Source organism: Bubalus bubalis, chromosome X, assembly GCF_019923935.1.
Source record: "Bubalus bubalis isolate 160015118507 breed Murrah chromosome X, NDDB_SH_1, whole genome shotgun sequence".
Lineage (NCBI taxonomy): Eukaryota > Metazoa > Chordata > Mammalia > Artiodactyla > Bovidae > Bubalus > Bubalus bubalis.
In genome coordinates, this window is record NC_059181.1 from 75,325,783 (window position 1) to 75,349,218 (window position 23,436).

General features: G+C 36.5%; 1 protein-coding gene across 2 annotated transcripts in view; it reads left to right on the forward strand.

Moving 5' to 3' along the window:
* APOOL (apolipoprotein O like) overlaps positions 1–23,436 on the forward strand; it is a 103,271-nt gene that overhangs the window by 27,599 nt on the left and 52,236 nt on the right. The window contains exon 2 of one of the 2 annotated variants that reach the window (XM_006065023.4): positions 10,196–10,300. The exons of the other annotated variant lie outside the window; for it this stretch is intronic. Within the exon in view, the coding sequence (XP_006065085.1) occupies positions 10,196–10,300 (105 nt within the window). The remainder of the gene's footprint in view (positions 1–10,195; positions 10,301–23,436) is intronic. 2 annotated transcript variants of the gene reach the window in all.

Below are 23,436 nucleotides of genomic sequence, written 5' to 3' on the forward strand. Positions count from 1 at the left end.
GGAAGCAACAGTTAGAACTGGACATGGAACAACAGACTGGTTCCAAAGAGGAAAAGGAGTACGTCAAGGCTGTATATTGTCACCTGCTTATTTAACTAATATGCAGAGTACATCATGAAAAACGCTGGACTGGAAGAAACACAAGCTGGAATCAAGATTGCTGGGAGAAATATCAATAACCTCAGATATGCAGATGACACCACCCTTATGGCAGAAAGTGGAGAGGAACTAAAAAGCCTCTTGATGAAAGTGAAAGTGGAGAGTGAAAAAGTTGGCTTAAAGCTCAACATTCAGAAAACAAAGATCATGGCATCCGGTCCCATCACTTCATGGGAAATAGATGGGGAAGCAATGGAAACAGTGTCAGACTTTAAAGGGCTCCAAAATCACTGTAGATGGTGACTGCAGCCATGAAATTAAAAGATGCTTGCTCCTCGGAAGGAAAGTTATGACCAACCTAGATAGCATATTCAAAAGCAGAGGCATTACTTTGCCAACAAAGGTTCATCTAGTCAAGGCTATGGTTTTTCCTGTGGTCATGTATGGATGTGAGAGTTGGACTGTGAAGAAGGCTGAGCCCCAAATAATTGATGCTTTTAAACTGTGGTGTTGGAGAAGACTCTTGAGAGTCCCTTGGACTGCAAGGAGATCCAACCAGTCCATTCTGAAGGAGATCAGCCCTGGGATTTCTTTGGAAGGAATTATGCTAAAGCTGAAACTCCAATACTTTGGCCACCTCATGCAAAGAGTTGACTCATTGGAAAAGACTCTGATGCTGGGAGGGATTGGGGGCAAGAGGAGAAGTGGACGACAGATGATGAGATGGTTGGATGGCATCGCTGACTGACTCGATAGACATGAGTCTCAGTGAACTCCGGCAGTTGGTGATGGACAGGGAGGCCTGGCGTGCTGCGATTCATGGAGTCACAAAGACTCGGACACGACTGAGTGGCTGATCTGATCTGATCTGATCTGATGGGACCAGATGCCATGATCTTAGTTTTCTGTATGTTGAGTTTTAAGCCAACTTTTTCACTCTCCTCTTTCACTTTCGTCAAGAGGCTTTTTAGTTCCTCTTCACTTTCTGCCATAAAGGTGGTGTCATCTGCATATCTGCGGTTATTGATCTTTCTCCCAGCAATCTTGATTCCAGCTTGTGCTTCTTCCAGCCCAGCGTTTATCATGATGTACTCTGCATATTAGTTAAATAAGCAGGGTGACAATATACAGCCTTGACGTACTCCTTTTCCTCTTTGGAACCAGTCTGTTGTTCCATGTCGAGTTCTAACTGTTGCTTCCTGACCTGCATATAGGCTTCTCAGGAGGCAGATCAGGTGGTCTGGTGTTCCCATCTCTTTCAGAATTTTCCACAGTTTATTGTGATCCACACAGTCAAAGGTTTTGACATAGTCAATAAAGCAGAAATAGATGTTTTTTTGGAACTCTCTTGCTTTTTCTATGATCCAGCGGATGTTGGCAATTTGATCTGGTTCCTTTGCCTTTTCTAAAACCAGCTTGATCATCTGGAGGTTCATGGTTCACATATTGCTGAAGCCTGGCTTGGATAATTTTGAGCATTACTTTACTGGCATTTGAGATGAGTGCAATTGTGCGGTAGTTTGAGCATTCTTTGGCATTACCTTTCTTTGGGATTGGAATGAAAACTGACCTTTTCCAGTCCTGTGGCCACTGCTGAGTTTTCCAAATTTGCTGGCATATTGAGTGCAGCACATTCACAGCATCATCTTTCAGGGTTTGAAATAGCACAACTGGGACCCCATCGCCTCCACTGGCTTTGTTCATAGTGATGTTTTCTAAGGCCCACTTGACTTCACATTCCAGGATGTCTGGCTCTAGGTGAGTGAGCATACCATCATGATTATCTGGGTCGTGAAGATCTTTTTTGTACAGATCTTCTGTGTATTTTTGCCGCCTCTTCTTAATATTTTCTGATTCTGTTAGTTCCATACGATTTCTGTCCTTTATTGAGCCCATCTTTGCATGAAATGTTCCCTTGGTATCTCTAAATTTCTTGAAGAGATCTCTAGTCTTTCCCATTCTGTTGTTTTCCTCTATTTCTTTGCATTGATCGCTGAGGAAGGCTTTCTTATCTCTTCTTGCTATTCTTTGGAACTCTGCATTCAGATGCTTATATCTTTCCTTTTCTCCTTTGCTTTTCACTTCTCTTCACAGCTATTTGTAAGGCCTCCTCAGAGAGCCATTTTGCTTTTTTGCATTTCTTTTCCATGGGGATGATCTTGATCCCTGTCTCCTGTACAGTGTCACGAACCTCAGTCCATAGTTCATCAAGCACTCTATCTATCAGATCTAGTCCCTTAAATCTATTTCTCACTTCCACTGTATAATCATAAGGGATTTGATTTAGGCCATTCCTGAATCAAATCAAAGTGTGGTTTTCTGCACTTTGTTCAATTTAAGTCTGAATTTGGCAACAAAGAGTTCATGATCTGAGCCACAGTCAGCTCCTGGTCTTGTTTTTGCTTACTGTATAGCGCTTCTCCATCTCTGGCTGCAAAGAATATAATCAATCTGATTTCGGTGTTGACCACCTGGTGATGTCCATGTGTAGATTCTTCTCTTGTGTTGTTGGAAGAGAGTGTTTGCTATGACCAGTGTGTTCTCTTGGCAAAACTCTATTAGCCTTTGCCCTGCTTCATTCCGTACTCCAAGGTCAAATAAATTTGAAAATAATTTAGTTCTTTATTACATCATAATTAAAGCACTTGGTGCTTGAAATGCTTTAACATAATGTTCTACAAGTTAATGCTACAGTTGAAAAACAAACAAACAAACAAACATATCTATCCAAGCCATACTGAGATGGGCAGTTATTAGTTCTGGCTAATTTAAGATTGGACGTTTTAAGTACTGGAATTTTAATTTTGATGAAGATTAGAACTGAAGTGTAAGAAGTACTTCCCATTCATCTTTAACCAGAGAGAATTTAACCTGTTCTTTATCGTTCGATATCTTCATTATTTAACTTTGCTGGTTTTAATATGCTCTAGCTATTTTTCTTTTTGTTTTTTAATTAATTATTTACTTTTAAATGAAAAAATATGAATATTTTTAATGATAAAAGGTACAGTTCACAAAGAAGATAGACATTATAAACCATTAGACACCTAACAACAAGAAACAAAGATACATGAAGCAAAATCAGAAAATATAAGAGGAAAGAAAAATATGTATAATCATAATGAGACATATTAATATTTCTCTGAGAATATTTTATCAAGTACAGAAAAAATAAGAATAGGAGCATCTTGAATGATATCATTAATAATTTAAATATAATAGATTTCTCTTTATATTAATCTGATATCCTAAACAAATATATTTAGATTTTGTGTCTCATACATTGTTATGAGATGTCCATAGGACATTTAGAAAAACTAGCAAAAAGATAAACATTTCTAAATTTCAAAAAGTAGAATTCTTTTGTTTTGTAATTCAGTTATATATGCATTTATATTATTTTTGAAATTATTTTCCATTACAGGTTATTGCAAGCTATTTACTATAGTTCCCTATGCTATACAGTAAACCTTTTTTTTCTTGTTGCATATCTATTTCTTAAAATTAGAAGTCTTACATTCTATTCATACTAAGTCAAACAGGTGGAATCAAACGTTATACATTTTTTAGTTAAGGAAAAATTCATAAGTATTCTAATATATATATATATATATTACACATATTATTCATCTATGTGTATACAAGAGGTTTTCTGCTACACTTGATGAAGGCTTGAGAAATAACATTAAAAAAAGTTGGAAAAATTGGAAACAAACTAAATGAAACGGGAGCACTGAATATTAAATAGAAAAAGTGAAGCAAACTGCTGCTGCTGCTGCTAAGTCACTTCAGTCATGTCCAACTCTGTGTGACCCCATAGACGGCAGCCCACTAGGCTCCTCTGTCCCTGGGATTCTCCAGGCAAGAATACTGGAGTGGGTTGGCATTTAACTAGATAAAAATAAAAGGTCCTTATATAGTTCAGTTGTTTTTAAACACGGATGCTAACTAGAATCATATCTGGAGCTCTGGTGGAAAAAAGAAAGCAATAACTGGGCATTTGAATTTTTCAAAAACTTCCAAGATAATTCCGATATGCATCTGGATTTTAAAAAGTGATTACAGGTTTTTCTATTAAATGGTAGTTTTTCTGATACAGAATTCTCTTATTTTTCTGTTGACCAATCATGGTACACTTGTTTTAAGTGAGGAATAGTTACATAATCATAATAGTGAAAAATGTTTATTGGTTTTCACGATCAATGAAAGTGAAAGTGAAATCGCTCAGTCATGTTCCAGTCTTTGCAACCCCGTGGACAGTAGCCCACCAGGCTTCTCTGCCCATGGGATTCTCCAGGCAAGAATACTGGAGTGGGTTGCCATTTCCTTCTCCAGGGGATCTTCCCGAACCAGGGATCGGACCCAGGTCTCCCGCATTGCAGGCAGATGCTTTAACCTCTGAGCCACCAGGGAAGCCCTTCACCATCATTAGCCAGACCCGCCCCCCGCCCCCCCCCGCAAAAAAAAAAAAGATAATTACAAATGCAAGCTATAATAGGAACATGATTAACCTAACAAATAATTACTTGCAATTTGGGGGATCAAGCAGAGTGAGGTGGTAAGTGGAGTGCACATATTTTCATATATGTACATGTTTTCATCTGCTCAGCCAGTCTGTCTTTTGGTTGGTACATTTAATCCATTTACGTTTAAGGTAATTATTAATACATATAATCCTATTGGGCTTCCCTGCCTCAGATAGTAAAGAATCTGCCTGCAATGTGGCAGACCTGGTTTGATCCCTGTGTTGAGAAGGTGCCCTGGAGGAGGGCATGGCAACCCACTCCAGTATTCTTGCCCGGAGAATCCCGTGAACAGAGGAGCCTGGTGGGCTGCAGTCCATGGGGTCGCAAAGAGTCGGACATGACTGAGTGACTAAGCACAGCACAACACATGATCCTATTACTGTTTTCTTAATTGTTTTGGGTTTATTTTGTAGAGGTAGGTCTTTTCCTTCTCTTATTTCCTATCTAGAGAAGTTCCTTTAGCATTTATTGTAAAGTTGATTTGGTGATGCTGAATTCTCTTAACTTTTTCTTGTCTGGAAAGTTTTTGATTTTTCTTCATCAAATCTGAAGGAGAGTGTTGCTGGGTAGAGTATTCTTGGTTGTAGGTTCTTCCCTTTCATCACTTTAAATATATCATGCCATTCCCTTGTGGCTTGTAGAGTTTCTGTTGAGAAATCAGCTGATAGCCTGATGGGAATTCCCTTGTATTTTATTTGTTGTTTTTCCTTTGTTGATTTTAATATTTTATGTTTGTCTTTCATTTTTGTCAGTTTGATTACTATGTGTCTCAGTGTGTTCCTCTTTGGGTTTTTCCTGCCTGGGACTCTCTGTGCTTCCTGGATTTGGTTGACTATTTCTAATTAGAAATTATATATATATATATATATATATATATAATTAGAGGGGTAGGAAAGACCACATGAAGAGTACTATATCTAAGTAGTTCTTAAGAATGCCAATATAGTAAAGAGGGTATTCCTGGGGGTTATTACATGGAAATAAGCAACCAGTTGAGCTTAACTATGTCAAAGAATTCCTGAGGGAGAGTAGTGAACAGAGACAAGGATAGAAAAGTTATGGTAAATTCCCTTGGAGATGGGGCATGGGAAGTGGGGGCATATTTTTTTATGTTTATTTTTCTAGTATCTAGCACAGTTGTTTGACTATTATTTGTGTAAAAAATGGAAAGATGTAAGTATAATGAATACAGTGAACAACGTGAGTTTGAACTGCCCAGGTCCACTTATATGCAGATTCTTTTCACTAAATTTTTACTGCAGTACTACATGATCCCAGTTTGGTTGAATCTGTGGGTGTGGAGCCACAGATATAGAAAGCCAACTATAAAGTTATACATGAATTTTTGACTACAAGGAGGGTCAGCACCCCTAAGCCCTCCACTGTTCCAGGGTCAACTGTTTCATGGGTTTGTTTTCATTTTATGAGAATGTTTTCTGATTTATAGATTTAAACCACCATTCCTATAACAGGATAACATTTCTCATTTTCATATTTTACTCTCTTAAAAATGTAATGCCATTATATTCTTCTGCAGTGGTATAAATAGTGTCCAGTTCTTTCTTCTGCTGTTTTCAGGTTAACATATATGCCCTGAATAGATGGATTTAGAATTAAAACTGGTATATTTGAAATCAGAAATAATCGTTTCTTATTGAATAAATTTGATATGTAATGTGTAAGTTTAAGGTGTATTGTATGTTGCTTTTATACATGTATAGGTTGTAATGTGACTGCTGTTATATAATACTTATCAAATTATATAATTATATTACAACGTTGTCTATATTGTGCGTTAGATCTCTATGGCTTATTTACTATGTACAAGTTTGTACCCTTAAACCCCATCAATCTTATTCCCCTCCCCCACATCCCTTAGTAACCATCATTTTACTATCTGGTTTTTACATGTTTGACTTTTTAGATTTCACATCTAAGTGACATTCTCCAGTACTTGTCTTTCTCTGACTTATATGGCTTAGTATAATATGCTCAAAGTCCATCCATATCGTTGAAAATAGTTTGATATCCTCCTTTATCATGGCTGAATAATATTCCATTGTGTATGGGCTTCTCAAGTGGTGGTAGTGGTAAAGAACCTACTTGCCAATGCAGGAGACATAAGAGACCCAGGTTTGATCCCTGGGTTGCGAAGATCCCCTGGAGAAGAGCATGGCAACCCAATCCAATATTCTTGCCTGGAGAATCCCATGAGCAGAGGGGCCTGGGGGGCTACAGTCCATAGGGTTACACAGAGTAGCCCTATGGTTACATGATCAAAGCAATTTAGTGCACAGGCAGTCATGCATATATATGTATACCACATCTTTTTTATCCATTCATCTGTCAATGGACTTTTGGGTTGTTTCCATATCTTGGCCATTGTGAATAATGCTGTGATAAACATAGGAGTGTATATATCTCATTAAAATCTTAATCTCTTTTTTGATAGAATTATAAGAAAATCCTAAATGTTGGAGCTTTAAGGCAGTGCTATCCAATAAAACTTTCCCCTATGGTAGGAATGTTCTGTTTCTGTGCTGTCCAGTTGGTAGCCACTAGAGTCCTATGCATCTATTGAGACCTTGAAATGTGGCTAGGGGGATGAAAGAACTAATTTTTAATTTTAATTAAAATTTAATTTTAATTTTTAAATTTTCATCAATTGAGATATAATTTTAAATAACATGTGGATATTGGCTACCCTATTGGAGAGTGCAGGTCTAAGGCCCTCAGAGATTATCTGCACAAGATATTTTTACAAATAAAGAAACGTAGGCCTGTGACTTAACTAGAGATTACATAGTTGTTTAAGAACAGAGCTGGGACTAAACTCTTGAGAGTCCCTTGGTCTGCAAGGAGATTTAACCTGTCAGTCATAAAGGAAATCAGCCTTAAATATTCATGGGAAGGACTGATGCTGAAGCTGAAGCCCCAATACTTTGGCCACCTGATGCAAAGAACCAACTCACTGGAAAAGACCCTGATGTTGGGAAAGATTAAGGGCAAGAGGAGAAGGGGGCCAAGAGGATGAGATGGTTGGATGGCATCATTGACTCAATGGACATGAGTTTGAGCAAACTATGGGAGATGATAAAGGATGGGGAAGCTTGGAGTTTTGGAGTTGCAAAGAGTCGGACATGACTTAGTAACTGAACAACAGTGTAGCTAGTAATTACCATATTGGGCAGCATACCTCTTAGGAGCTTAAGTAACTTGCCCAAACGTAGACAGTAAGCTCCAAAACTTGAGTTCAAAACCAAGTCTGTGCAACTTGTGAGCTTATATTTTTGCCATTATGCCATACAGCTTTATCACTGAAAGTCAAGGTGGATGGACTCTGCCCTACAGAGTAGAAAATGTAGCCAAGGATATCAATACTTGGGCATTTTTAAAGGTTATACTACTGCTTTAACTTTTTAGTGAAAGTGAAAGTTGCTCAGTTGTGTCCAACTCTTTGCAACTCCATGGACTATACAGTCCATGGAATTCTCCAGGCCAGAATACTGGAGTGGGTAGCCTTTCTCTTCTCCAGGGGATCTTTCCAACCCAGGGATGGAACCCAGGTCTCCCGCATTGCAGGCAGATTCTTTACCAGCTGAGCCACAAGGGAAGCCCAAGAATACCGGAGTGGGTAGCCTATCCCTTTTCTAGCAGATCTTTGCGACCCAGGAATTGAACTGGGGTCTTCTGCAATGCAAGCAGATTCTTTACCAACTGCGCTGTAAGGGAAGCCCTAACTTTAAAATATATATATATATATATATATATATATATATATATATTCAAACTGATGCTGGCAAGAATGTTCTCTTCTGTGGACTAATTAGTGGCTTACTCCCCAAGTTCCCAGGCTGAAATATGGAAAAGTTCATATATCAGGCTGGAAACTGTGCCCCAAGTTCCCGGGCTGAAATATGGAAAAGTTTAGGCCACTAGTTTAATTAGTCCACACTCTGTAGCACAGGATTATAATTATTAAGTAATACCTATGAAACTATTTTATAGTCTACATGTTATTTTTCCATTATGTGAAGTAAAATGACTATGAGAACACAGATTGTTGAAATTTTTTCAGATATTAGCAATATTCAAAGATATTTTTCTTTTATCTAGGAAGTAATGTCTAATCAGGTATTTTAAAAATAGCTTTAAAATATTGTAAGAATTGACTTGCTTCAAATAATCACTTCAGAGCTTTATTAAAATATTTTTTTTCAGGTACATAGGAGAACATTCTTGCCAGCATCAGTTTTAATATATATTTTTTTGATACCTGACATTATATATTGAGTGGGAATCTTGTTATTTCATTAGTAAATACCAAATATGTATAAGAAATCAAAAGTGATGTATTTCGGGAAGCCAGGACTAGATCAATTGTTCTATGATGCTGACATACGTACTAGAGGGAAGGTTGAAGGTAGAAAAACAGTGAAAACAATTTCTTTTTATTAGTGTTGTCTTAATTTTACTGTATATTTTTGGAGTCTCAATCTAAATCAGAGTCATGCCTAAACAGGAAATTGCTTTACTAGTACCAGTACTTTCCCTTATTTTGCCCAGAAATTATGGAAAAAATATGTCAGAAATGAAATGCAGTTACTATCACTGTTATCTGAGAACATTTGGAATCCTTTGGCTGGTGTTTCTTCCAGTTCTTGAACAATTCCACTTATGTGTAAGCCAGAGAAACCTCTTCCCTGTGGATGTCTTTTGTCAATTTCATCAGGCCCTCCTTTCGAGTCTAAAGAATAAAGCTCTTAAAATAGTTGTTCTCTGGAGAGTTTTTCATTTGGCCTTGTTGAATGTATAATTTTTAGGAATTATTTTGACACTGGATAAACACTGGAGCACTTTGTTCTTAGAGACAGTAATTTTCCAGCATTCTTAATTTAAATCAAGTTATATCAAAAACAAAGGTCACTTTTGGCTTTAGATCAAGCATTAAATATAATAGCTAAAAAAGAATGTATTAGGGGAATAAGATTTGTAATGGTAGGAAGTTATTTTTATAAATAATGTGATTATAAATTATGTTTCAAGATACAACCTGAATCACCTAGTACTCCAGATCACCCTTATTTTTTACTTTCTCCTTAGCATTATCGATTGTAGTATACCATATAATTTATGTATTGTATATATCTTCTGTCTCTACTCCACTAGAATGTCAGCTCCATGAAAGCAAGAATTGTTGTTTTGTTCCCAATGGGTCTGGCATATAGTAATTACTCAGTTAATATTTGTGAACTGAGTGAATATCATAATCTATCTCACTTCACCTGTAAAATTTTATATTCACTTCTTCCTGCTAATTACTATATTGCTGTATTCCATATGAAGTAAGTAGTTAACAAATTGGTGAAAATAATACTCTACCATTTATCATGAGAGGAGAATTTTAGGAATTATATCCTAAAAAGGTATGAATTGTTTGGAATGCTTGAGTTTTTAATACACCTAAATGAAACCCATAGTGTTCCTCAAATGTGCCACCCCCAAATTTATCAGGAAATATGGGGTGGGAAGCTTTTCAATTAAAAATACATTTTGATATATTTTCTCAGATGGGAAAGTTGACAACCATGCCAGCAGGTCTAATATATGCATCTATAAGTGTGCATGCGGCCAAAGAAGAGGAGTCCAAAAAGCAGCTAGTGAAACCAGAGCAGGTAACTTGCCTACAAAAGTTTGTGAATTTTGTATGACATAAATATGATGTAAAAACTGTTAGGTTTGTTTCTTTGTTAACTCTATTCATCAAAAATGTCTTTGAAGTATTTGTTAGGCATGTTTTTCAAGTTGAGAGAAATAGTTACAAGATGTCTCAAAGTAAATATTTTATTATTTTTAGCCCAAACATCTAAAATACTAACTCCAATAAAAAACAGTTTTTTGATTTTTTTAATGAATAATCGATGAGTAGTATAGGGTTTTAGTTCTTGTAAGCAGTCTAGTTTTTGTTTCTGGAAAAAAAATTATACAGGTGCACATGATATTTGGAAGCTTTAGTTTAAGAAATTCATTAAGATCTCAGTTTTGAAAGCAATCTTAGATGTTTTCTAATTTGCCTACTCTATAGTATTGTAATCCCCTCTACAATAGGCACACTAACTGGCTGTTTTCTTCAATGTGAATAAAACTGGATAAAGGAACCTAAGGCAGTCCATTCCATTTTCTGGCAGCTCTCATTCAATTTAAGGTCCTTTCTTTCATCAAACACAAACCTGTCTCATAATCATATTCTACCTATTGGCCCTGTATCTCTTGCATTGATGCTATCCAGAACAATTCTCATCTCTCTTCCACATATTCTACCTGTCTCATAATCATATTCTATCTATTGGCCCTGTATCTCTTGCATTGATGCTATCCAGAACAGTTCTCATCTCTCTTCCACAAAACAACTCTTCAGATGTCCATTCACTTTATTTAGTTTTGTTTCCTGGGTAAACATATTAGTAATTTAACAATTACTCCTGGGTCAAAGCTTTGAGTTCCTTCACTTTCATGATCTTTTTCTGCCAAACATGTTCAGGATGGCTAGTGTTTTCTTCTGGTGTAAGTATTTTGAATACTGCAAGATAGAGTCAGACTCTGACTTTTCTTGTTCAAGATAATTGATTTCTGTTTTAATGCTGATTAGGCTTCCCTGGTGTTTCAGTCTAAGATTACATTTGTTTTTATATTTATTTTTGTTTTGGGTCATCACAATCAACCTTGCTTAAAATCAGCTTTTGACCATGACATAGTGAATGTGCAGTTTTCTAAAATTCATTAAACATTTTTATATGGGCTACTAGTAAGCTACTAGTACATAGCTTACTAGTAATTTCCGAGTTTGTACTTATGCATATGTACATTTTAGACTTAGTTACAGGTACATTTATGCCTTTTTAACTTACATCTCATTAATCTAGTCTATCATATCAGCCTTTTAATGTCTCATTGTAGTAACTTATTCTCTTCACCATGGTACGTTTCATCTTTTCTAGCCTCAAGTTACCCTTAAGATATATCTGCATGCTTAGAAATATATATTGGAGGCAAACAGGCCTAAATCTGAATCTTGACCCTGTCATGGACTGTTGGATGGCATTGGACAGAATTCTTAATATTGGCATAAATATTCTGTTGTATGAATATATCATATCAAATATATATTTTTCATATATTCTGGAAATTTAGTATATTTCCAATTATTTTGCAAATGTAATCAGGGCTTTGTCAAAACACTTTGTACCTGAATCTTTGTGTACATATGTAACTGTTTCCTTAGAATAAATCTCTAGAAATGGAATTGTAGGTGAGAAAGCATGAAAAATATCAGTAAGTTGCCAAACCAACATGCATAAAGGTGGTATTTACTTATTCATTAAACAAAAAAATATTTCCTGAGCTCCTCTTATATATGTGAGGCATATAAAAAGCACTGGGTAAAGTTTTATTAATTTTCATTAGCAGTCTAGAATAGATTTACTCTCCTGTATACTTGCAGACTCTCAGTATTTTTTTCTCCTTTTTATTAATCTTAGTGAGATGTTGTTTTTAAGCCTACCTTGGCACTTCTATCTTTGGAAAGTTTAAAATCTAGGTTGGATAATAGGAAACTGGCATTTGGCTCTAATGCTTAATTTACATATTTCTGTATTTTAAAATAAATTTGTGCTCCTTACTATGTTATGGAATGAACAAGATATCTTGGTATTTATTGTGTTCCCCAGTATATTTTAAACAGAATTCAATTGAGTTACTTATTAAACAAAGTTGCCAGCTAAGTGCTATGGACTATTTACATATGTATGTATGTTGAAGTCGCTCAGTCGTGTCCATCTCATGATCCCATGGAGTATGCAATCCATGGAATTTTCCAGGTCAGAATCCTGGAGTGGGCAGCCTTTCCCTTCTCTGGGAATCTTCCCAACCTACTGATCGAACCCAGGTCTCCTACATTGCCATCTGTATGTCCTCTTTGGAGAAATGTCTGTTTAGTTCTTTCTCCACTTTTTGATTGTATTGTGCATTTTTCTGGTATTGAGCTGCATGGATTGCTTGTGTATTTTGGAGATTAATTCTTTGTTAGTTTTTACATTTTCTATTATTTTCTCCCATTCTGAAGGCTTCTTTTTCACCTTGCTTATAGTTTCTTCATTGCCCAAAGGCTTTTAAGTTTAGTTAGATCCTATTTGTTTATTTATTTATTTTTTGTTTCTATTACTTTGGGAAGTGGGTCATAAAGGATCTTGCTGTCATTTATGTCAGAGAGTGTTCTGCCTGTGTTTTCTTCTACAAATTTTATACTTTCTGGCCTTACATTTAGATCTTTAATCCATTTTGAGTTTATTTTTGTGTATGGTGTTAGAAAGTGTTCTATTTGCATTCTTTTACACAGGGTTGACCAGTTTTTCCTGCACCACTTGTTAAAGAGATTTTCTTTTCTCCATGGTATATTTTTGCCTCCTTTGTCAAAGATAAGGTGTCCATAGGTGCATGGAATTATCTCTGGGCTTTCTATTTTGTTCCATTGATCTATATTTCTGTCTTTGTTCAAGTACCATACTGTCTTGATAACTGTAGCTTTGTAGTATAGTCTGAAGTCAGGCAGGTTGATTCCTCCAGTTCCATGCTTCTTTCTCAAGATTGCTTTGGCTATTCGAGGTTTTTTGGATTTCCATACAAATTGTGAAATTATTTGTTCTAGTTCTGTGAAAAATACCACTGGTAGCTTGATAGGGATTGCATTGAATCTTTAGATTGCTTTGGGTAGTATACTCATTTTCACTCTGTTGACTCTTCCAATCCATGAACATGGTGTATTTCTTCATCTGTTTGTGTCATCTTTGATTTCTTTCATCAGTGTTTCATAGTTTTCTATATATAGGTCTTTTGTTTCTTTAAATTTATTCCTAAGTATTTTATTCTTTTCATTGCCATGGAGAATGGGATTGTTTCCTTAATTTCTCTTTCTGTTGTTTTTCATTGTTAGTGTATAGGAATGCAAGGGTTTTTTTGTATATTAATTTTATATCCTGCAACTTTACTACATTCTTTGATTAGCTGTAGTAATTTTCTGGTGGTATTATTAGTGTTTTCTATGTAGAAGTGACAAAGAAGGACACTACATAATGATCAAGGGATCAATCCCAGAAGATATAACAATTGTAAGTATATATGCAGCCAACATAGGATCACCACAATATGTAAGGGAAATGCTAACATGTATGAGAGGCTATATTAGCAGTAACACACTAATAGTGGGGGACTTTAATACCCCACTCACACCTGTGGATAGATCAACAAAACAGAAAATTAATATGGAAACAGACCTTTAAATGATACAATGGACCAGTTAGATCTCATTGATATATACAGGGCATTTCACCTAAAAGCAATGGATTTTTCCTTTTTCTCAAGTGCACACGGAACATTCTCCAGGATAGATCATGTCCTGGGCCACGAATTTACTCTTAGTAAATTGTAAAAAAATGAAATCATTTCAAGCATCTTTTCTGATCACAGAATGGTAAGTAAGATCATATCAACTATAGGGAAAAAAAACTATAAAAATACACAAACACATGGAGGCTAAACAACATGTTTCTTAATAACTAATAGATCATGGAAGACATCAAAAAGGAAATCAAACTATGCATAGAAACAAATAATAATGAAACATGACAACCCGAAACCTATGGGATTCAGTAAAAGCAGTGCTAAGAGGGAGATTCTTAGCAATACAGGCATACCTCAAAAAAAAAAAAAAAAAAAAAAAAAAAAAACCAGAAACATCAAATAAACAACCAAACTTTTACACCTAAAGCAGCTAGAAAAAGAAGAACAGAAAAACCCCAAAGTTAATAGAAGGAAAGAAATCATGAAAATCAGAGCAGAAATAACTGAAAAAGAAACGAATGAGGCTATAGCAAAAATCAACAAAACTAAAAACTGGTTCTTTGAGAATATACATAAAATAGATAAACCATTAGCCACAGTCAACAAGAAAAAAAGAGAGAAGAATCAAATCAATAAAATGAGAAATGAAAATGGAGAAGTCACAACAGACAGACAACACAGAAATACAGAAGATCATAAGAGACTAGTATGAACAATTGACAACTTGGAAGAAATGGACAAATTAGTAGAAAAGTATAACCTTTCAAAACTGAATCAGGAAGAAATAGAAAATCTTAACAGACCCATCACAAGCATGGACATTGAAACTGTTATCAAAAATCTTCCAACAACCAAAAGCCCAGGAACAAATGGCTTCACAGGTGAATTCTACCTAAATTTTAGAGAAGAGCGAACACCAATCTTAAACTCTGCCAGAAAATTGCAGAGGAAGGCAAACTCCCAAGTTCATTCTATGAGGTCACCAGCACCCTAATACCAAAACCAAAGATGCCACAAACAAAACTACAGGCCAATATCACTGATGAACATAGATACAAAAATCCTCGACAAAATTCTAGGAAACAGAATCCAGCAACATATTTAAAAGATCATGGTCAAGTGGGCTTTATTCCAGGGATGCAAGGATTCTTCAGTATTTGCAAATCAATCAATGTGATACATCATATTAACAAATTGAATGATTAAAAACCATATGATTATCTCAACAGATGCAGAGAAAGACTTTGACAAAATTAAACACCTATTTATGATTAAAAAACTCTCCAGAAAGCAGGCATAAAAAGAACATTCCTCAGAATAATAAAAGCCATATAGGTCAAACACACAGTAAACATTACCCTCAGTGGTGAAAAATTGAAAGAATATCCTCTAAAATTAGGACAAGAAAGGGTGCCCACTCTCACCACTATTATTCAAGAGAGTTTTGATAATCCTAGCCATGGCAATCATAGAACAAAAAGATATAAAAGAAATGCTGATAAACAAGATGAAAAGGCAGAGAAATACTCAGCAGGTAAAGGAACAGGATAAACGCCCACCAAACCAAACAAAAGAGGAAGAGATAGGGAATCTACCTGATAAAGAATTCCAAATAATGACAGTGAAAATGATCCAAAATCTTGAACACAAAATGGAGTTACAGATAAATAGCCTGGAGACAAGGATTGAGAAGATGCAAGAAAAATTTAACAAGGACCTAGAAGAAATAAGAAAGAGTCAATATGTAATGAATAATGCAATAACTGAGATAAACACTCTGGAGGGAACCAACAGTAGAATAACAGAGGCAGAAGATAGGATAAGTGAGGTAGAGGATAGAATGGTAGAAATAAATGAAACAGAGAGGAAAAAAGAAAAACGAATTAAAAGAAATGAGAACAATCTCAGAGACCTCTGGGACAATGTGAAATGCCCCAACATTCGAATCACAGGAGTCCCAGAAGAACAAGACAAAAAGCAAGACCATGAGAAAATACTTGAGAAGATAATAGTTGAAAACTTCCCTAAAATGGGGAAGGAAATAATCACCCAAGTCCAAGGAACCCAGAGAGTCCCAAACAGGATAAACCCAAGGCAAAACACCCCAAGACACATATTAATCAAATTAACAAAGATCAAACACAAAGAACAAATATTAAAAGCAACAGGGGGAAAACAACAACTAACACACAAGAGGATTCCCATAAGGATAACAGCTGATCTTTCAATAGAAACTCTTCAGGACAAGAGGGAATGGCAGGAAATACTGAAGGGATTAAAGAAAATAACCTAGAGCCCAGGTCTCATTCAAATGTACCCAGCAAGGATCTTATTCAGATATGAAGGGGAAATCAAAATCTTTACAGAGAAGCAAAACTGAGAGAATTCTGCACCACCAAACCAGCTCTCCAACAAATGCTAAAGGATCTTCTCTAGAGAGGAAACACATAAAGGGTGTATAAGCTTGAACCCAAAACAAAAAGTAAATGGCAGCAGGATCATACTTATCAATAATTACCTTAAATGTAAATGGGTTGAATGCCCCAACCAAAAGCAAAAACTGGCTGAATGGATAAAAAAGCAAGACCCCTATATATGTTGTCTACAAGACACCCACCTCAAAACAAGGGACACATACAGACTGAAACTGAAGGGCTGGAAAAAGATATTCCATGCAAATAGAGACCAAAAGAAAGCAGGAGTAGTAATACTCATATCAGATAAAATAGACTTTAAAATAAAGGCTGTGAAAAGAGACAAAGAAGGACACTACATAATGATCAAAGGATCAATCCAAGAAGAAGATATAACAGTTATAAATATATATGCACCCAACATTGGAGCACCACAATATGTAAGACAAATGCTAACAATATGCAAGGGGAAATTAACAATAACACAATAATAGTGTGAGACTTCAATACCCCACTCACACCTATGGATAGATCAACTAAACAGAAAATTAACAAGGAAACACAAACTTTAAATGATACAATAGACCAGTTAGACCTAATTGATATCTATAGGACATTTCACCCCAAAACAATGAATTTCACCTTTTTCTCAAGCACACACGGAACCTTCTCCAGGATAGATCACATCCTGGGCCATAAATCTAGCCTTGGTAAATTTAAAAAAATTGAAATCATTCCAAGCATCTTTTCTGACCACAACGCTGTAAGATTAGATCTCAATTACAGGAGAAACACTATTAAAAATTCCAACATATGGAGGCTGAACAACACGCTGCTGGATAACCAACAAATCCCAGAAGAAATCTCAAAATATGCATAGAAACGAATGCAAATGAAAACACAACAACCCAAAACCCATGGGGCACTGTAAAAGCAGTGCTAAGGGGAAGGTTCATAGCAATACAGGCTTACCTCAAGAAACAAGAAAAAAAGTTAGATACATAACCTAACTCTACACCTAAAGCAACTAGAAAAGGAAGAACCAAAGAACCCCAGGGTTAGTAGAAGGAAAGAAATCTTAAAAATTAGGGCAGAAATAAATGCAAAAGAAACAAAAGAGACCATAACAAAAATCAACAAGGCCAAAAGCTGGTTCTTTGAGAAGATAAATAAAATTGACAAACCATTAGCCAGACTCTTCAAGAAACAAAGGGAGAGAAATCAAATCAATAAAATTAGAAATGAAAATGGAGAGATCACACAAAGGAATATAAAAGACTACTGTCAGCAACTATATGCCAATAATATGGACAACTTGGAAGAAATAGACAAATTCTTAGGAAAGTACAACTTTCCAAAACTGAACCAGGAAGAAACAGAAAATCTTAACAGACCCATCACAAGCACAAAAATTGAAAGTGTAATTAGAAGTCTTCCAGCAAACAAAAGCCCAGGACCAGACAGCTTTACAGCTGAATTCTACCAAAAATTTAGACAAGAGCTAACACCTATCCTACTCAAACTCTTCCAGAAAATTTCAGAGGAAGGTAAACTTCCAGACCCATTCTATGGGGCCACCATCACCCTAATACCAAATCCTGAGAAAGATGCCACAAAAAAAGAAAACTTCAGTCCAATATCAGTGATGAACATAGATGCAAAAATCCTTAACAAAATTCTAGCAAATAGAATCCAACATCACACTAAAAAGATGGTACATCCTGACCAAGTGGGCTTTATCATAGGGATGCAAGGACTCTTCAATATCTGCAAATCAATCAATGTAATATACCACATTAAAAAATTGAAAAATAAAAACCACATGGTTATCTCAATAGATGCAGAGAAAGCCTTTGACAAAATTCAGCATTCATTTATGATAAAAACCCTCCAAAAAGCAGGAATAGAAGGAACATACCTCAACATAATAAAAGCTATATGTGACAAACCCACAGAAAACATTATCCTCATTGCTGAAAAATTGAAAGCGTTTCCCATAAAGTCAGAAACAAATGCCCACTCTCACCACTACTATTCAACATAGTTTTGGAAGTTTTTGCCAGAACAATCAGAGCAGAAAAAGAAATAAAAGTAATCCAAATTGGAAAAGAAGAAGTAATACACTCACTGTTTGCAGATGACATGACAGAAAATTACTAGAACTAATCAATGAATATAGTAAACTTGCAGGATATAAAATCAGCACACAGAAATCCCTTGCATTCCTATACACTATAAATGAGAAAATAGAGAAATTAAGGAAACTATTCCATTCACCATTGCAACGAAAAGAATAAAATACTTAGGAATATATCTACCTAAAGAAACAAAAGACTTCTATATAGAAAACTATAAAACACTGGTGAGAGAAATCAAAGAGGACACTAATAGATGGAGAAATATACTGTGTTCATGGATTGGAATAATCAATATAGTGAAAATGAGTGTACTACCCAAAGCAATCTGTAAATTCATTGCAATCCCTATCAAGCTACCAATGGTATTTTTTACAGAGCTAGAACAAATAATTTCACAATTTGTATGGAAATACAAAAAACCTCGAATAGCCAAAGCAATCTTGAGAAAGAAGAATGGAACTGAAGGAATCAACCTGTTTGACTTCAGGCTCTACTACAAAGCTACAGTCATCAAGACAGTATGGTACTGGCACAAAGACAGAAATATAGATCAATGGAACAAAATAGAAAGCCCAGAGATAAATCCACGCACAAATGGACACCTTATATTTGACCAAGAAGGCAAGAATATACAATGGAGAAAAGACAATCTCTTTAACAAGTGGTGCTGGGAAAACTGGTCAACCACTTGTAACAGAAAGAAACTAGAACACTTTCTAACACCATACACAAAAATAAACTCAAAATGGATTAAAGATCTAAACATAAGACCAGAACCTATAAAACTCTTAGAGGAGAACATAGGCAAAACACTCTCCGACAGAAATCACAACAAGATCCTCTATGACCCACCTCCCATAATATTGGAAATACAAGCAAAAATAAACAAATGGGACCTAATTAAAATTAAAAGCTTCTGCACAACAAAGGAAACTATAAGCAAGGTGAAAAGACAGCCTTCAGAATGGGAGAAAATAACAGCAAACGAAGCAACTGACAAAGAATGAATCTCATAAATATACAAGCAACTCCTGCAGCTCAATTCCAGAAAAATAAACAACCCAATCAAAAAGTGGGCCAAAGAACTAAAGAGACATTTCTCCAAAGAAGACATACAGATGGCTAACAAACACATGAAAAGATGCTCAACATCACTCATTATCAGATAAATGCAAATCAAAACCACAATGAGGTACCATTTCACACCAGTTTTATGGTGGCTATTCAAAAGTCTACAAACAATAAATGCTGGAGAGGGTGTGGAGAAAAGGGAACCCTCTTACACTGTTGGTGGGAATGCAAACTAGTACAGCCACTATGGAGAACAGTGTGGAGATTCCTTAAAAAACTGGAAATAGAACTGCCATATGACCCAGCAATCCCACTGCTGGACATACACACTGAGGAAACCAGAAATAAAAGAGACACATGTACCCCAATGTTCATTGCAGCACTGTTTATAATAGCCAGGGCATGGAAGTAACCTAGATGTCCATCAGGAGACAAATGTATAAGAAAGCTGTGGTACATATACACAATGGTGTATTACTTAGCCGTCAAAAACAATGCATTTCAATCAGTTCTAATGAGTTGGATGAAACTGGAGCCTATTATGCAGAGTGAAGCAAGCCAGAAAGTAAAACACCAATACAGTATACTAATGCATATATATGGAATTTAGAAAGACAGTAAAGATTGTTGGGGTCCTTTAATGGACCGGGACCTGGTGGCCCAGAGTCGACGATAAGAAAGTGAAAGAGAGAGCTGGAGGGAGAGAGAGAGAGAGAGAGAGAGAAAGAAAGAGTGAAAGAGAGAATGAAAGAGAGAAAGAAAGAGAGAAGGAAGGGAGGGAGGGAGGAAGGAAGGAAGGAAGAAAGAAAGACATGGGGATCCAAGGTCTGATGGAGCAAAAGTGCTTAATGATTTTTCTGTGAGTATATATAGTCTGTGGTACAAGAAAGTTCTTTCAACAATGATAAAGATCAGAAAACCAAATGTACAGCAACCGTTACCAAGGGAACAAGGGATTAATAATGGTCACAAGTCAGGAGACAATCCATATCTCAAGAAAGGGGATCAAGACTAAGCAAGTTTGTCGTAAAGAGAATGTTTACTAAAGGAGATTCAAGCCTGTCTCACACAATTATCTCAGTTCCTGGGAGCAGCCTGCTGTTCTGATTAAAAAGAAACAAAGGACTTGTAAGAAACAGCATGTAGGAATCTTCCTGTTAAACACACCCTGACAAATGATAACCCTTTATGTGAGACAGTAAAAGCGACACAGATATGTCTTTTGGACTCTGGGAGAAGGCGAGGGTGGGATGATTTGGGAGAATGGCATTAAAGCATGTATATGATTATATGTGAAAAAAATCACCAGTCCAGGTTTGATGCATGATACAGTATGCTCTGGGCTGGTGCACTGGATGACCCAGAGGGATGGTATGGGGAGGGAGGTGGGAGGGTGGTTCAGGATGGGGAACACATGTACACCTGTGGCAGATTCATGTCAGTGTAATGGCGAAACCAATACAATATTGTAAAGTAATTAGCCTCCAATTAAAATAAATATATTTAGGGGGAAAAAAAAAAAAAGAAATGCTGGAAATTTGATCTCTGGTTCCTCTGCCTCTTTGAAGCCCAGTGTGTACATCTGAAATTTCTTGGTTCACATACTACTAAAGCCTAGCTTGAAGGATTTTGAAAATAACCTTACTAGTATGTCAAATGACTGAAGATTCACTGTAGTTTGAACGTGCTTTGGCATTGCTCTTCTTTGGGATTGGAATGAAAACTGACCTTTTCCAGTTCTGTGGCCACTGCTAAGTTTTCCAAATTTGTTGACATATTGAGTGCAGCACTACAACAGCATTATCTTTTAGGATTTTAAATAGCTCAGCTGGAATTCCATCAACACCACTAGCTTTGCTCATAGTAATGCTTGCCAAGGCCCACTTGACTTCACATTCCAGGATGTCTGGCTCTAGGTGAGTGAACACATCATTGTGGTTATCTTGGTCATTAGACCTTTTTTTTCATAGTTCCTCTGTGCATTCTTGCCATCTCTTCTTAATATCTTCGCATGTGCTTCCCTGGTGGATCAGATGGTAAAAGCTGCCTGTAGTGCAGGAGACCTGGGTTCGATCCCTGGATCAGGAAGATCTCCTGGAGAAGGAAGTGGTAACCCACACCAGTATTCTTGCTTGGAAAATCCCATGGAAGGAGGAGCCTGGCAGGCTCTAGTGTATGGGGTTACAAAGAGTCAGACACAACTGAGCGACTTCACCTTTTTTTTTTTTTTTTTTTCCTGTTAGATCCATACCATTTCTGTCTTTATTAGATTTGATAGAGTGCCTGAGGAACTAGGGACGGAGGTTCAAAACATTGTGCAGGAGGCAGTGACCAAGAAATGCAGGAAGGCAAAGAGGTTGTCTGAGGAGGCTTTGCAAGTAGCTGAAGAAAGAAGAGAATTGAAAGGTAAAGGAGAAAGGAAAAGCTATACCCAACTGAATACGGAGTACCAGAGAATAGCAAGGATAAGAAAGCCTTCTCAAATTTAAAGTGCACAGCTTGATTTTTTTTATATATATGTACATTGGGAAATGAGCACAGTCAAGCTAATTAACATCTGACATCTTATATAGTTACCATTTTCCTTGTGTGTGTGGTGAGAATATTTAAGATCTGTCCTCTTCAATTCAGTTCAGTTCAGTCGCTCAGTCGTGTCCGACTCTTTGCGACCCCATGAATCGCAGCACACCAGGCCTCCCTGTCCATCACCAACTCCCGGAGTTCACTCAAACTCATGTTCATCGAGTTGGTGATGCCATCCAGCCATCTCATCCTCTGTTGGTCCCTTTTCCTCCTTTCCCCAATCCCTCCCAGCATCAGAGTCTTTTCCAATGAGTCAGCTCTTCTCATGAGGCAGCCAAAGTACTGGAGTTTCAGCTTTAGCGTCATTGCTTCCAAAGAAAACCCAGGGCTGATCTCCTTTAGGATGGACTGGTTGGATCTCCTTGCAGTCCAAGGGACTCTCAAGAGTCTTCTCCAACACCACAGTTCAAAAGCATCAATTCTTCGGTGCTCTGCTTTCTTCACAGTCCAACTCTCACATCCATACATGACCACTGGAAAAAACATAGCCTTGACTAGATGGACCTTTGTTGGCAAAGTAATGTCTCTGCTTTTCAATATGCTATCTAGGTTGGTCATAACTTTTCTTCCAAGGAGTAAGCGTCTTTTAATTTCATGGCTGCAGTCACCATCTGCAGTGATTTTGGAGCCCAAAAAAATAAAGTCTGATACCGTTTCCCCATCTATTTCCCATGAAGTGATGGGACCAGATGCCATGATCTTCATTTTCTGAATGTTGAGCTTTAAGCCAACTTTTTCACTCTCCTCTTCACTTTTATCAAGAGGTTTTTTAGTTCCTCTTCACTTTCTGCCATAAGGGTGGTGTCATCTGCATATCTGACCCTGTTAGCAAATGTTAAATATAGAATACATCATTATTAACCATAGTCACTAGTCGCTATGATATACATTGAATCTCTAGAACTTGTTCTTCTTACATAACTAAAACTTTGTACTCTTGGACCAAGACCTCCCCACTTTCCCTCTACCTCACCTCACACTGGTAACCACTATTCTACCTCTGGTTTTGAGTCTATTTTAGATTCTACATATAAATGAGATTGTGCAATATTTCTCTTTCTGTATCTCCCTTACTTCTCTTAGCATAATGTCCTCTAGGATCAGCCATCTTGTCAAAAATGGGGGATATCCTAATATTCCATTCATGCACACACATATATGTATACATTTTTAAGCCATGAAATTTGAAGTATTCAGTATCACACACAC